The 15,832-nt window shown below is 40.9% G+C and overlaps 2 protein-coding genes across 10 annotated transcripts; one reads left to right on the top strand and one right to left on the bottom strand.

Annotated features, from left to right (window-relative positions):
• Positions 1–2,081: 2,081 nt before the first annotated feature.
• On the bottom strand, positions 2,082–3,569 carry LOC136714124 (tigger transposable element-derived protein 1-like). The gene has a single exon (XM_066691436.1). The coding sequence runs from the start codon at positions 3,567–3,569 to the stop codon at positions 2,082–2,084; it is 1,488 nt and encodes a 495-aa protein (XP_066547533.1).
• Positions 3,570–4,433: 864 nt separating this feature from the next.
• Positions 4,434–15,663, top strand: cdk11b (cyclin dependent kinase 11B). Of its 9 annotated transcripts, none has more exons than XM_066691600.1 (21): positions 4,434–4,499; positions 5,134–5,182; positions 5,815–5,948; positions 6,050–6,165; positions 6,461–6,588; positions 6,705–6,855; positions 7,450–7,598; positions 7,976–8,098; positions 8,465–8,560; positions 8,774–8,899; positions 9,058–9,132; positions 9,506–9,711; positions 10,111–10,201; positions 10,426–10,547; positions 10,670–10,775; positions 10,970–11,091; positions 11,401–11,508; positions 11,827–11,943; positions 12,393–12,541; positions 14,133–14,322; positions 14,818–15,663. In XM_066691600.1, the coding sequence occupies exons 3-21, from the start codon at positions 5,835–5,837 to the stop codon at positions 14,908–14,910; spliced, it is 2,382 nt and encodes a 793-aa protein (XP_066547697.1). In that variant the 5' UTR covers positions 4,434–4,499; positions 5,134–5,182; positions 5,815–5,834; the 3' UTR covers positions 14,911–15,663. The 9 variants fall into 9 exon arrangements, with proteins under 9 accessions (XP_066547697.1, XP_066547696.1, XP_066547693.1 ...); XM_066691599.1 differs by having other exon boundaries at positions 8,462–8,560; XM_066691596.1 differs by having other exon boundaries at positions 7,411–7,598; positions 8,462–8,560.
• Positions 15,664–15,832: the final 169 nt, after the last annotated feature.

The raw sequence follows: 15,832 nt of genomic DNA, 5'->3' as shown, positions 1-15,832 counted from the left end.
CCAAAAATCCCATTAATTCTTCCCACAGAGATTCAGAAAAATCACTCAAATAAGGTCTACGTTCAACACAGTCTTAGGCCATCTTATACGTTTTGTTGTGGAAATACATTCGGCCATTATAGGTCTTGAAGCACAAACTTACCAACAACAAGGAAAAGCTAACAAAATGCTAACTTTTAGAAGAACGGGACTACAGCACAGGCGCATGTCTGTGACTTCTCCCCCATTAGCTAACGCGTCCTTGCTGTCCCAAAAATGATCTCCTAAGCTAGCTAAGCGGCAACTTTCAACACTCTAGAACAATCGGGTAGTGTTTATTTTAGGAGTTAGCTAGCCAATTATTCCTAAATGGAGTCATAAAATGCTGAAGTTGCTTAAAATATGTATCAAAATGTATCCCCTGCCTCTCAGCTCAGCCAGTACCTCACAATGTGTGAAGGACAAAACAGCCTCCTGTTCTGGGCTATGAATAGGAAAACTCTGCCATCACTCTTTAGTGTTCTTTTAATTTTATGACCACACCGTGCACAGATGAGTGACAGGGTTGTGTCCAACTTGATATTTGCAAGTGCAATCCTCTGTAGTACAAGTATAATACATCATTGATGCATGTTGACATCTACCAACATGGTTGATGTTCTTCTACTTATGTTCGAAGTAAGACTCAGTAGTAGTAGTGTGCATTTTCTGCTTTGGACCAAAAAGAAAAACCATGTTCATATTTTATATTTTGTCCCATAATTCACCTATATATGTGACCTATAATGTACCGTGCAAAAGTTTTAGGCAGGTGTTAAAAAATGCTGTTAAGTAAGAATGGTTTCAAAAATAGATATGTTAATAGATCATCTTTATCAATTAACTAAATGCAAAGTAAGTGAACAGAAGAAAAATCTAAATCAAATCCATATTTGGTGTGACCACTGCATTCTGCAGTGTTATTCTGCAGCATGACAACGACCCCAAACATACAGCGACAGTCATTAAGAACTATCTTCAGCGTAAAGAAGAACAAGTCCTGGAAGTGATGGTATGGCCCCGTCAGAGCCCTGATCTCAACACCATCGAGTCTGTCTGGGATTATATGAAGAGAGAGAAGCAACTGAGGCTGCCTAAATCCACAGAAGAGCTGTGGTTAGTTCTCCAAGATGTTTGGGCCGACCTACCTGCCAAGTTCCTTCAAAAACTGTGTGCAAGTGAACCTAGAAGAATTGATGCTGTTTTGAAGGTAAAGGGTGGTCACACCAAATATGGATTTGATGTAGATGTTTCTTCTGTTCACTCACTTTGCATTTAGTTAATTGATAAATATAATCTATTAACATGTCTATTTTTGAAAGCATTCTTACGTTACAGCATTTTTTCACACCTGCCTAAAACTTTTGCACAGTACTGTACATATATATATATATATATATATATATATACTATCTCACATTATTTTAGTGACAATAAAAATGTTTTTGATAATCTGTTATGTATTGTATTACTTAAACTATAAAGAAGATCATAGTTGGTAATATAATTAATTATAAAAGAGACTTGAAGACTCGAAGCTCAAAATTGAAGACTTGAGACTTGACTTGGGACTTACTTGAGACTTGCTTAATACTGACTTGGGACTTGGACTTGCAAAATAATTACTTGTTGACACCTCTGGTATTAACATAGATATAAAGCACTATAAAATACTTAAAATGTTCAATTGAAATAAAGGACAATCATTAAAAACTTTCAAAAATTCTACAGCTAACTTATTAATAAACTTGACTAACACATTTATTGTACTTAACAATACAATTAAGATGGCACACTATAAAACAGAAAAGGCTGGCTTATTAAAAGTATCAATTGAGATCAAGGACAATGTTAATTGATCAAAAACTTCAAACTCTACAACTATTAAAATTATCAGCTGAGATAAGGGAATAACATTTTATGTATAACAATCTTTTTAAGAAATCTAAAATGTACTAAAACTACAAATTATGAATAAACTTGACTAACACTTAAAAAGTTCAACAATTAAAAGTTTCTCAATCTTCTCAAGTTTCAGTTTCAAATACACTTTCAAATTTCTTTTACTCATCTGAATCTGAAATTTCAACTTCTATCCAGCTTGAAGATGTGGCGAGTCCAGATGTGGAGGCATGGGACTGTGTCAATTGAGACAACATGCTGCTCTCCTGTCTTCTAATGAAGGACTGCACTGAGCAGCGCTGTTTCTCTCTCAAGATTTCAGTGTAGCAAGCAATGCTCTCCTTCACATTCCTTGCGACTTTGGCACTTCTTTCTCGATTTGGATCGTTTTCATCTATGTATCCTAGGAAGGTGTCCATTGCTTTCATTGCCTTGGCTAAGCCTTTCACTGAGAGAATTCGTTGAGGTCTTTCATCTTCAACAGACTCCTCCTGCTCACGTTCCTTATCAAGTTCTAAAAGGTCTTCATTTGAGAGTTCTTCCCGGTGCGACTCTAGCAGCTCGGCAACGTTTTCTTCATTGACTTCATCAAAGCCCGCGGTCCTAGCCAATTCAACTATCTCATGCCTTGCATTAGTGAGGACTTCATCAGCAGCAAAGTCTCTGAAGTCATTAACAACAGCAGGCCAGATGTTCTGCCACACCCCATTTAGGCACTGCTGTGGAACTTCATCCCAGGCTTCTCCAATGAGGTCAATGGCCATTTTTATATTAAAGGACCTCCAGACGTCTTTCACACTAATTTTCTGTTGAGAATCTGTCTCGTTGACTAGTTTTTTTAAGGTTCTCCTCAGGTAATAGCTTTTAAAAGCTTTAATAATGCCGTGATCCATGGGCTGAATCAGTGACGTTGTGTTGGGAGGCAAAAACATCACTTTGATGTGATCACTGAGGTGGGCAAGGCTCACTGGGTGTCTGGGGCAATTGTCCAAAAGGAGAAGAATCTTGAAGGGGAGATTCTGCCTGTCGCAATATGCCTTCAGCTCCAAGTGAAGAAAACCAGAAAAATATTCCACAAACATGGGCCCAGTTATCCAACCCTTCTGGTTGGCTCTCCAATGTACAGGCAGATGTCCTTTTGCATAGCCCTTAAGAGCATGTGGGTTTTCAGAATGGTAAACCATTAAAGGTTTCAGTTTATGGTCACCAGCTGCATTGGCTCCAAGCAGCAATGTGCATTGATCTTTTGCAGCCTTGAAGCCTGGTGCACTATTCTCCTCCACAGAGAGGAATGAGCGACTGGGCATGCGTTTCCAAAAGAGCCCAGTCTCATCAATGTTGAAAACTTGCCTTGCGTCATAGTCTCCCTCATTAACAGCAGTTTGGAGAAGTGAAGAAAATTCGTCTGCAGCAATTTGATCTGCGGCCGCTCCTTCCCCAGTCACTTTCAGATTATGAAAGCCATGGCGCATTTTGAATCGCTCAAACCATCCAGCACTTGCAAGGAACAGCTTGGCTTCAGGGTCTTGGTGTTGCAGCCTCTCATAAATGTCGAGAGCCTTCTCTTTAATAACCTGGGTGGAGAGAGGCACATGCTCCTGGTTTTGGTGCTCAATCCACGTTATAAGCAAACGTTCCATCTTCTCCATGATGGGTGTTCTTGTTAGAGACACATGTGCAGTAGATAAACGTGTAGCACTTTTGCAGGACTCTTTTATCTTTGCAGAATTGTCTCTTATGGTACGAAGGGTTGATTCACTATGCCCTGTAGCTCGGCGAATTTCACTGGTTTTCTGTCCCTTCTCATAACGTTGGACAATGCCTAACTTCTCCTCCAAAGTTATGGCCTTCCTTGGTTTCTTAGAAGCCGAGCTCTGAGACCTCTCGCTGCTACCAGGCCGTCTACAACTCATTCTCAAAGGCTCTATAATGTCTATTGAAGCAGCTTTCTCTCAGGGTTGAGCGGTCTTTGCAGCTTGTGTGCAGATCAAGCGAATGCACAATTTTCTAAACCATCTTCAATTTTGGAAGTTACACATTTCTGACAGGATAAGACAAATAGCTGTATTTAATCAATTTGAAATCAAATTTTTAATGTTTCTAAGTTTTCATTATATTAATCAAACATTGTATCATTGTATTAGAACAAAATGTTATATGAACACTAAGTAAAATCTCCATCCAGCTCCCAGCTCTTACTTCTATAAACATTGGGAATAAGTAGCTCATTTCGAAAATGATTATCCTGCTTGGATGTCTATTTATTATTATTTATTTATTAGCAGACGCCCTTATCCAGTGCCACTTACAAGATATAAGCGCAATACAAAGTGCAAAGTGCTATTTATACACGCAAAAGTGGCGTAACTCGAACTCGCGTATCTTGAGAGATTTCAGTCGTGTCAAACAAGCCCAGAACAAAAACAACAGACGAGCCCGGAGCGACAGCTCACAGCGCATGTCTATGGTTTTGAGAGGGAGAAAATAGGAAGTGACGTTCATTTGAGGCGCCCGGGCAGCGGAAGTGGGTTTTTTCGTTCCGGTGACGCTGTGTTCCAAGTGCGGGGAGCATATTGCAGGTCAGTTCAGTGATATTTATACTTTTTTTTAAATTCTCTGTAAGTCGATAAACGCGTAAAATAGTGTCGATGTGCTGCTTAATTACAATTACAATGCGCCGATTATACATGATAAACGTCGACACCCTGAGTTCAGCGTTGTATGTACACAACAGACAAGACCGCGATAATGCCGTTTTGTAGAGAGCTCGTTGTTTCAGATGAACACAAAATAACATATCTTGCTAATATGTTTTAAAAATACACACATGATCGCGTTATTAACATGATACAAATTAGGAAGCGTTTGTATGTCGTAAACACCCGTTATTTCAGGTCCAGCATAATATGCACTGATAGCTTGGTTGACAGACATGTGCGGCCTTCGAGCCATACCAACAATTCAGATTCACGAATTCATGTAACATTTACAAAATTATATGATATGTTCTTGCACTAGTTACATTCAATCTACACGGATGTATCTGTGTTCCTATATAGTATATGATATTGAACTTGACTCTCCCCGCTTGCTGACCTGATCCCCAGCTGTGTGTGGGTTTGTTATGTTTCTTGTCCACATGCTCCACTCTGTAATCCGGGTTGGTGTTTTTCTTTTGTTTTTCTATTTTTACACCTGTGTTTATTTTACCAGTGAAAGTGTGAAGGTACTGACTATGGATAAGATACGAAGCATTTCTCAGGTAATTGTGCTGTGATAATGGGGGCTGGCTTTGCTTTATTGGTGAAATGAAAGCCCCCCCCACCCCCACCCCCACCCCCACCCCCACCCCCACTCGCATCTCACATACATACAATCAGAAGTATGCTTCTCCTTTGCTAATGTCAATGAGAGCGATTTAAAATAATAATTTTAAATGTCTGTGTTGCGCTTCATTGTGGACAGTTTCATATGATCATGTGTATATCAGTTTAAGATATGATATAGAATGTGTATGTATGCGTGCAATGTATGTATATGTGTGTCAGTATTAGCTATGTGTATATGTTGGGTTCAAGTTGTAACTTTCATATCAGTAATAAACTTATGGAATATAGGAAACTTTAACAATGTTTTAAATGGCTCAGTTACAAGCCATACAAATCTCATTCAGTGGAATATATTGTCCAGCAAATAAAAATATAATTATGAGACTGAAATATTAACCTTAATAAACTATATAAATCATCTTAGTCATACTTTTTAAAGGTTGATGTTTTTGTTTAAACGTAATGATTTAATTTTCATTGAATTAAACACTATATACTTGGTGTGAAACTATTAACCTTTATAAAAAATAAACACAAATATGAAGCTACATTCTGTGTTTTGCAGTTCAAGGTGAGCCGGTGCTGATGGGGGACGAAAAGGACACCTGGAAAGTGAAAACACTGGACGAGATCCTTCAGGAAAAGAAACGCAGAAAAGAGCAGGAAGAGAAGACGACAGACGCCAAGCGACCTAAAAACGTACGCTTTCTAAGTACAGGAGACCTGGCCTTTTGTGTCAGGCCAATTTGTCCATCTATGGCTGTTCCCTTTGTTTTATTTAATTTTCTCTGTTTTCCTAGGCGGATGAGCGGGATTCCAAGCGAGACTCATTGGAGGAAGGCGAGTTGCGGGATCACAGAATGGAAATAACAATCCGGAACTCCCCATACAGACGGGAAGACTCCACTGAAGACAGGTACGCCCGGGCTGTTCCTCTTCCTGTGCGCTGGGCCACTTGGCTTGGATATATTGATGTGCTTGAACTGAAGTGGTGTGTGCCTGGGCATCTTGGCTTAGTAAATTAGATGGTTACTAGTGACATTTAATAGGGATATTTGACAGGTTCGAACATTTTCATCACAAAAGCTTGAAAAATATCTATTAAAATGCTTTTGCTTATATGTTTTTTTGTTTTTGTTTTGTTTTTTAGTTAAACCTTCAGTCTTATTAATCTGATGACCTCATACTACCTTTTTCTCATTATTTTCAAGAGGGGAAGAAGATGAATCCCTGGCCATTAAACCCCCACAGCAAATAGCCAGGAAAGAGAAATCTCACCACAGGAAAGAAGAGAAGAGGAAGGACAAAAGACGACACCGCAGCCACTCTGCTGACGGAGGTGACTTATTGATTTATTGATCAATTGATTAATGCATTAAATCTAGTTAGGCCTGGAAACGCAATTGCACAGACTGGCCTTCATGTAACTGAAAGGAGTTCTTGTTTTTCCAGCAGGGAAACACATGCGCTCCAAAGACAAGGACAAGGAGAAGGAGCGGGAGAATGAGCGCCGAAAGAGGCAGCGAGAGGAGCAGGATAAAGCGCGCAGGGAGTGGGAACGGCAGAAGCGCCGGGAGCTGGCCAGGGCTCACTCCAGGAGAGAGAGGTGACCGCACTGCCTGGGGACAGGTGTCACATAGGTGGCTCATGTCTCATGTTTAAATTTAACACTGGCTTTGAAATCAAAAACACTATGTAAAGAAAAAAAAACATAATATTGAGGTGTCATTTTTAGTTTATGTATTTGTTTTTGTTTAGTCTTGAAATGTCTGCACAGTACTACTGATATTAGCATGTGTGTCAGTTAAAAATCTAAGTAGAACCCACTGTTCTTGTACTGGATTACTTAGGAATGGCAATAAGATTCCCATTGAATAGCAATCTGATCGCTGTCTGATTTTAACAGCAGCAAACTCTTCCAAATTGTTCCAGTGCAAATGCATACATCTGATCCAATTCCTTCGGTGCAAATCTGTATTAGTCCAAATAAAAATGAAATTTTCAGAACCTGAAGCAGTGGGAGTCTCTGTTGTCATCCCTGTTGCCTCTGTGATCCCCCAGCCTCTGCCACTACAAGCGTCAGGGCTGCGTGTTATCACTGCTGTTACAGTCCGCTCTGGCGATTTCCCTGAGATTAACAGAGTGGGTGGGGTTTTTGAAGAAATCCTGACAGGCTGCCCCCGTCTCCCCCGGTGTTCAGGGACAGGCTGGAGCAGCTGGAGCGCCAGCGGGAGAGGGATAGGAAGATGAGAGAACAGCAGCAGAAGGAGCAGAGGGAACAGAGGGAGCAGAAGGAACGGGAGAGGAGGGCCGAGGAGCGGCGCAAAGAGCGCGAGGCCCGCAGAGAAGGTCAGAAGTCAGACTTAAAACCGGTGGGGGATTCTGTAGTGGACCTCTAGATGTTTAGACTTGCCAGTTCTAGGCATTGTCAGAAAAATGTACGTAAATTTGTGTAATGTGTGGAACTAGAATCAAACATAAGTTGCCTCTATGTTCTTGTGAAATGTATAGTTTTTGAAATGGAAAGAAAAAAATAACTAAATTACAAACTTCATGAAATCTATTTACCAGCTACTTTAAAAACCGAAAGCTCTTCATTATAGTTCTTAATTCTAAGTTCAACTGAAAGCATTTCTCTTACAAAGAGAGAAATCCAGCTTTGCTGATCAGATGTGAATATGTATCTTTTCATACGTTTTTGTTTTTAATGTTTGTTGATCCGACAGTTGTGTCCCATCACCGCGGGCTGAAGGAGGAGTATGGAGAGAAGGCCAAGCAGAGCCACCGGAGCCGCAGCCCCAGTCGGCCGCAGCGTGAGAGACCGGAGCCGAGCGACAGCCGCAGGATTGGTGAGACACGCCTCTAACACCGCGGGACTGTGGGTCCTCAAATCACCTGGGCAACAAACTAGACTTTAAAAACAAATACATAAATCAAGGAAAGAAAGATTTTATAATACAAAAATCCCAATTATCAATTTAAATTAAAGAGTCAGATCAATATATTCTTTAGAACGCCACTTACCAGTGATATGTTAATATGCATTTCTGTATAAAACCACTTTTCTATTTTAAAATTTGTTTACAAATAAAATCACAATTCTCGGTCCTTTCATCTTAAACAGATACAAATGTCATCAATTACATTTTTCTCCAAGTGAAAGAATACACCCTGTTCTGATAAAATAATCAAAGCTTGTCTTTCTTTCCCAGCAGTGAGAGAGGAGAGGCCAGAGGACAGGGACTTGCTCTCAGACCTGCAGGACGTCAGTGACAGCGAGAGGAAGACCAGCACAGCAGAGTCCTCATCAGGTAACCTTATAATCTCTCCTCGGCATAACCAGGAACTTTGTTTTTCCTCTGTTCACTAAGGATTCTGGATTTTGAGAAAAAAAAAATACAAAACTAAGCATGTAATGGTTTTGAGTTGTTAAGCAACTCAAGTTGTTACTTAATCCAGCGCTCAGTGCCCAGCTCACACCGTGATGCTCTTCAGCCAAGTTTAAATGTGTTTTATCCCTTCAGGGTCAGGGACGGGCTCTGAAGAAGAAGAAGAGGAGGAGGAGGAGGAGGAGGAAGAGACCAGCAGCGAGACTGAAGGAGAGGAGGAGGAATCGGCTACCAACACTGAAGGGTCCGAGCACAGCGCAGGTAAACACAACTCAATCAAAATGCATTGGATGGTTTTGCAATGTTGTTTTGTATAAGTGGTTGAATACCTTATCTAAAGCTATCATATATACTCCATGATTTGGACATTAAGGTATAGGATAATTTATTTTTTTCTCATGTTTTTCTATTCCTTCCAGATGATGTGAGCGAGGAAGAGCATTCTGAGGAGGAGTATGAGGAAGAGAGGGAGAATGGAAACCACGTCCCTATTGGTAAGATGGGGCACCACACTGGTGCGAATCCTGCAGAGGGAACAAATATCAAGCTTACAATTCCATGGCAGTCTCTGAGGCTTTAAGATCAGGATTATTAATGATTATTAAACATTTGTATGCATCTCTAGAGCTGACTTCCAGAAATGTACCATTAATATGCACCAAAATATAACCGAGCAAACGCACGCCTCAGATTAAGTTATGCCTCTGACATGAATGACTCTCATAAATCATTTTAATCTTAGAAATATAAAGAGTCTCCAGACCTCTGTGCCACTGAACGATGCACATGTTATAAGATGCTTATAAGTGCTGGAGTCCTGCAGTGTGAAAATGGCTATTGTTTTGTTCTCCCCCTCCATTGCTACAGTGCCAGAGTCGCGGTTCGACCACGACACGGAGGAGAGTGTGGAAGAGGAAGAGGAGGAGGAAGAGCCGGAGGAGGTGGAGGCAGAGCCCAGCCCACACTCTCACTCCCACTCTGCCACCCCAGAGGAGAACTACATCCCCGACTCGCCGCCCATGTCCCCCATAGAGCTGAAGAAGGAACTGCCCAAATACTTGCCCGCACTCCAGGTAGATGCTAGAAGCGGTCTGCTCTCAATAATGGATTTAGATGGGGAAGTGGGAATTCCTGAGAGTCATATCCAGTATCCATGTTATTGATTAGCTCAGATTTTCTGAATATAATGGGAAATAATACAGTTTATGCTAATTTATGTAATCGTATCTAGGATTGTAGTCCTTTGGCTTAACATTTTGATGTTATTTGGGGTTTTAACATATCAATGTATCAATAACAAACTTGCTTGGGTTCAGTTGCAACTTGAGTTGTGGACTTCAAACTCCAATTAATCTCAAATTCTGTCATTCATCCTGTAATTGTCAGTTTCATTTTTTTACTTTTATATCTTTGAAGATTTGATCGTGTCATGCCTGTGTTGCACATGATGGACTCTCTTGGTTTACTTACAGGGCTGCCGCAGTGTGGAGGAGTTTCAGTGTTTGAACAGAATCGAAGAAGGGACTTACGGAGTGGTGTACAGAGCCAAAGATAAAAAGACGGGTATATTTCAGATTCCTCAGAATATTTTCAGTCAGATTCCAGCCTTCCAAGACCACACTGTACCAAACCTTAAAGACTGTAGCATAACAATTCCCAATAGTATATTTTCCCCATGAATGCTGTGCCACAGGACATTATTTAGAGAGGAGTTTTGAAGAAGTCCAGCATATGTACTTATAGTGTATTTGTTGTTTGATGATAATTATTATTTTAAATTTCCTCAGATGAGATCGTGGCTCTGAAGAGACTGAAAATGGAAAAGGAGAAAGAGGGGTTTCCCATCACTTCTCTCCGAGAGATCAACACAATCTTGAAAGCTCAGCACACCAACATTGTCACCGTCAGGGTGGGTAGCAGAATGATTAGATCCCTGTGTGGCAATGCTTTATATTTGGCATTATGACATTCCTGCAACACTGCAGGTGCATGCTTATGGATGGGTTTTTTTTGTCTGTCTCCCCAAAACAGGAGATAGTGGTCGGCAGTAACATGGATAAGATTTACATAGTTATGAATTATGTGGAGCACGACCTGAAGAGCCTGATGGAAACCATGAAGCAACCTTTCCTACCAGGTAACTTATGACTTCTGGAAAATGTTTTTACTCGTTTTCTCTTCCTTCCTCTTTGTTCTTCTCAGTTTTACTGCTTTCCTGCTTTTTATTTCTCTTAATTGATTATTTTTATTATTATTTTGGGGCAGCAGTCCTGTTCCCCTGTACAGCCTCCCTCTCCCTGTGTGATGTGGTTATGTTGTACCCCCTTGCAGGTGAAGTGAAGACCCTGATGATTCAGCTCCTGAGAGGGGTCCGCCATCTACATGACAACTGGATCCTTCACCGCGACCTCAAGACCTCCAACCTTCTGCTGAGCCACAAGGGCATTCTGAAGGTACTGCCTAGCTCCTGATGTCACATCACACAAGCTAGGTATTTTTATGTTCTGCATTTACCATTGGATATGATCAGAATTTGCTCCATCTCCGTCAAAGAGACATTAAACTTTTAAAGCAAATTTAACAAGATGATTTTAGTTAATACTTCAGTTGTTATTCAGTATAAAATATCACACATCGATCATCGCTAGCCAGGTTTTACCAGGTTTCTAAACCAAAAACTCATGAAAGCTGTGAGCTGCACTCTGATCTACTGAGAGATTTTGTGAAGTGTGTTACTGAAGACTGTGGTTGGTGCTGTACAGGTGGGAGATTTTGGACTGGCCCGGGAGTACGGCTCGCCCCTGAAGCCCTACACCCCTGTGGTGGTCACGCTGTGGTACCGAGCGCCGGAGCTGCTGCTGGGAGCCAAGGTCAGTCTGCCGCCATGGCAGTGTCAGTTATTACAGCCAAGCAAGCGCTTCTTTGAAATCCAAGTCAGTTAGACTGAGCCTACCGTTGGAGAACCCAGAACAAAGCTGTGACATCAATGTCTACTTATAAGATTGACAAGGACAGGGTTTACCTCCTAACCACATGAAAAGCTCTTGTTTTTTGTATCTATAAAGTATGAAAAGGAACATTAGGAAATATTAGTCCTTTTAATTAGTTCAACTTTTAATTTGCTACCTTTTGCCTTTTAAATGCAGCTAATTTTATTATTTCCCTTCCCTTCCTTTATGTATGTACAGGAGTATTCTACTGCTATAGATATGTGGTCCGTGGGCTGCATATTTGGCGAGCTCTTGACCCAGAAGCCACTTTTCCCTGGGAAGTCTGAAATTGACCAGATCAACAAGATTTTTAAGGTAATTATTTGAAGAATGCTTCCTCCAGGTGGCAGTGTTGTGTGGGTTATGTTTCTGCACATGAAACCTGCTGTTTGAGTTAGTAGGGTTCTCTGCCTTGGTCTTCAGTGTCCTCAGGTCTCAATCTGACTGATCTGTTAATTACATCATCAAGTCATTACTTTTTTTTCCCTGTTTTCTGCTCTTGATCTTTAGAAACTCCCTGAGTATTGTGAATAATTGAAATAGACAGAAGTGTTGAATCGATCCTCAGTTGCCAGAGTTCCAAACAAAATACGTTTTTTGCTCCGGGAAACCCAGCCCTGAATTTCCCCAGGATGAGAATTGCATCTCGTTGATATTCATTGGCTTCATGATGTATACAGGGTTGCTTTTAGATAAAACTTTTTCTTTGTTTATTTGTATATTTTTTTTAATTATTATTTTCATATATATTCTTATAACTACAGGATTTGGGAACCCCAAGTGAAAAGATTTGGCCTGGGTACAATGAGCTACCAGCGGTGAAGAAAATGACATTCACAGAATATCCATACAACAACCTCCGTAAGAGGTTCGGGGCTCTGCTTTCTGACCAGGGCTTTGATCTCATGAACAAGTAAGTTCCTCCAGAATTTCAGTCTGCCAAATTCCTGCCCCCCAATAAGCCAAGTAAATTTAAAAGTAGATACTGACACTATATCATATATTGTTTTGATGAGTTATTGACATATTGTAAGTATGGATTATTTTTTAAGGCTGTGTGTTTTTATGCTATACATACAATTCTGATTGCACAATCGCATGATGAATAAATGTGATAATGAATAGCCAGCAGTCCATTTCTGTCCCCTATTTCTACAACTCTCAGGATGACTCTTTCGGTCATTTGGTGGTTATTACAAGTCAAGAAGGATTTATTTATTGTTGATTCTGCATGTGTGTTGAGCCCAGACAGCGGCCTGGCGAGTCAGCATGGTGATCTGTAACCATTTTTGTTTTACACCCTTTAAAACTAAATACCACTGACAGGTTTGCAGCCAATTTTTGAGAAATTATTTGGAAGGTTTGCTAGGCAGACTTGAACAAGATGAAAGGAATTTCCTCAATGAAAATTGCACTAATTTAATCAAACGCAATGCATGTTATTTTTAACATTCTAATAACAAATGCCAAGTAAGCATTATAATATACATGCAATGGAACATAAGAGTTCATTGCCATAGACAGTTTAAAAATATTATTTATTTTGCGGAGCTTGAAACAGTGTTTTTAGGAAGTGCGCTGTTTTTGAACTGGGCTGCATTAATTGATACTAATGTTCTGCATTACCCTTAGAATTGCTTTGGCAAAAACCTCTGATTGTCGTAGCAAAAGGCAAACTGTTTAGAAAATCCTACACATTTTCATTCATCTGTCCTCAATTAGTCTTGACCTTTTTAGTAAACATTTTTGGTTTTGAAGACCTCCTCCTGTGGAAGTCTGTCAGAGCAGTATTGATCTCGGGGGCGGTTTTAACATTCTTGCTATGAATATCGCACTTTGGTGTGGTTCCAGTGCTGTAAAGAGCTAAAGCAAACCTCATCTTTCATGGCTCTGGCATCTGAGAGTTTGGGAAAGAGTCTGGAGCCCTGCCTCCCTCGTGCTCTTCTGTTGTGGTGGAATAAATCTTTCCTTGAAGGAGAGCTCTTGTCCTGGGCAATCCAGAACTGTCCTCGCAGAGCCTCGGCAGGGGACGACCTCACAATATCTGTGGCAGAGCGCATGTTGTGGTTGGATGAACATCCTTTGGCTTGGCAGTTTCAAGCAGCTTTGTTTAAAACCATCTGAAATTGGAAGAGTCAATGCAGTCACGCAAAGTCTGCTTTCTCAGTTTCTGTTTGTGTGTGTGTGTGTGGCTTTGTTTACCATCTCCAGCAAAGTTGTTTCCCTTTACTGAATGTCACTGCTCTTAGGAACTTTTCTTAAATCGGCTTGAGAATTCAAGAGCTGATTTATTGCTCGAGTTGGATAGCCCCCAACTTTATTCTGAACTTTGCTATTAACATGTTATTGCTGTAAGTCCTTTGTACACATGATAAATTATTGAATTTGCTCCAGTCCAGTAATTCACTGATCTCGTACGCCCTGATGTGGCAAGACGTCTCTGCTGTGCTGTTGTGTGCATCTGTGCGTGCCATCTCAAGTCGCTGTCTTCATTCCCTGCCCAGGTTCCTCACCTACTGCCCAAGCAAGAGGATATCTGCCGAGGAGGCTCTGAAGCATGAGTATTTCCGGGAGACTCCTCAGCCCATCGAGCCCTCCATGTTCCCCACCTGGCCGGCCAAGAGCGAGCAGCAGAGGGTCAAGAGGGGTACCAGCCCGAGGCCCCCAGAGGGAGGCCTGGGCTACGCTCAGCTGGTGAGAGGGAGGGGCGGGCCACAAGTCATCTCTGTATCAGAGCTACACTGGTGACATGGATGACTGTTCATTATGTGTACACCGCAGGCCACACAGTAAACGCAGAACAGATGGTGTTGCCTGTTGCTTTAATGTGCAGTTCCAAATTATATGTTTATGTGACTTAATGAACTTAATCTATGATTTAAATTGCAAAGGAAATACCAAAGGGTACTTGGAGACATGAAAGTATGAATGTAAAAGTCAACTTCAACCAAGTACAATGCCATGTCTGCTGGTGCACGATGTCACCCTGTGAAATGTGGAGATGAATACAAGTGTAGACATTTGAGTCACCAGGGACTTTAATTTTCAGTGCTTTCATTGAAATATATATATCATTTTATTCATATGTGATCTATGCATTTAAAATGACAGAAAATACTCATCTTTCTCTTGCCTATGTCTTGCAGTTGTATTTATGCAGGTGTTTATGTATTTATTCAATTTCTCCAGGGGGATGATGACTTGAAAGATACAGGTTTCCATCTCACCACCACCAACCAGGGTGCCTCGGCAGCAGGGCCCGGCTTCAGCCTCAAGTTCTGAGTCCTCTCGGGTCCCGCGGCTCCAGAGCGCCTTGGACGGGACGCGCTTCACAGACTCGAGGGTTGTGGGGATGCGCACTTGCTCTCACAGAATTGACAAGACTGTACTCTGCTGTCTTGAGAAAGACTAAAGAACTGCTGGAGACAGCTGTGCAAGAAGTGTCGGGAGAGGCCTGTATGCCTCGGATTGCAGACATGAAATCAGCCCAGACAGAGCGCTGTCAATTATAGGGAAGCGTGTCTTAACCAGTTTTCCTTGAAACGTATGATTTGAGTTGAAGCCCAAGGAAACAGGATTTAAAGTAGGCAACATCCAAAAACTTTTATTTTTGTCTTTTTTTAATTTTTATTCAGTACATCCCTTAAAGTAGACTTGCCTTTTTTTTCTCTCCCCCAAGTCTTTGGAAGTGATCCAGCAAACATTGTGTAGAAAAAAACAAAACGTTGTACAAACATCTACTAGGGACTTTTTTTAAATATCCATTATGGGTTTCTTCATTTCACACCAACTTCTTATTTTACAGAAGGGGACCAGAGTTCTTGGAGGAATCATTTTTTCTTTATTTCTCGTTTTTGGGGAGCGCTCAATAGTACAGGATGTCCCCGTGTTCCACATTGATCAGGCACTTGTCATGGGGTGAAAAGACTTAAACCTTCATGAGATTTTGAGCTCTGAGACTTTGACATTTTGAACCTTTTTTTGTTTTGTTGGTCTTTTATTTTTAATGGAAGTAATAAAGAATTTTAGAACCTTTTTCCTTTTACCATTTTTCCATGTCATTACAAGAAATTATGCTAAAGTAATTGGGGAGAAATCAGTCTATGAATATACAATATACACTGAATATACAATATTACCAGGAGACAGCAGTTCACATACAATAGATTGTAGGCCTTCATGCTTTCTGCAATCCTAAAGGAAG

Source organism: Amia ocellicauda, chromosome 18 (assembly GCF_036373705.1).
Source record: "Amia ocellicauda isolate fAmiCal2 chromosome 18, fAmiCal2.hap1, whole genome shotgun sequence".
NCBI lineage: Eukaryota > Metazoa > Chordata > Actinopteri > Amiiformes > Amiidae > Amia > Amia ocellicauda.
The sequence above is the reverse complement of the archived record's forward strand: the minus strand, read 5'-3'. Positions and strand labels throughout refer to the sequence as shown.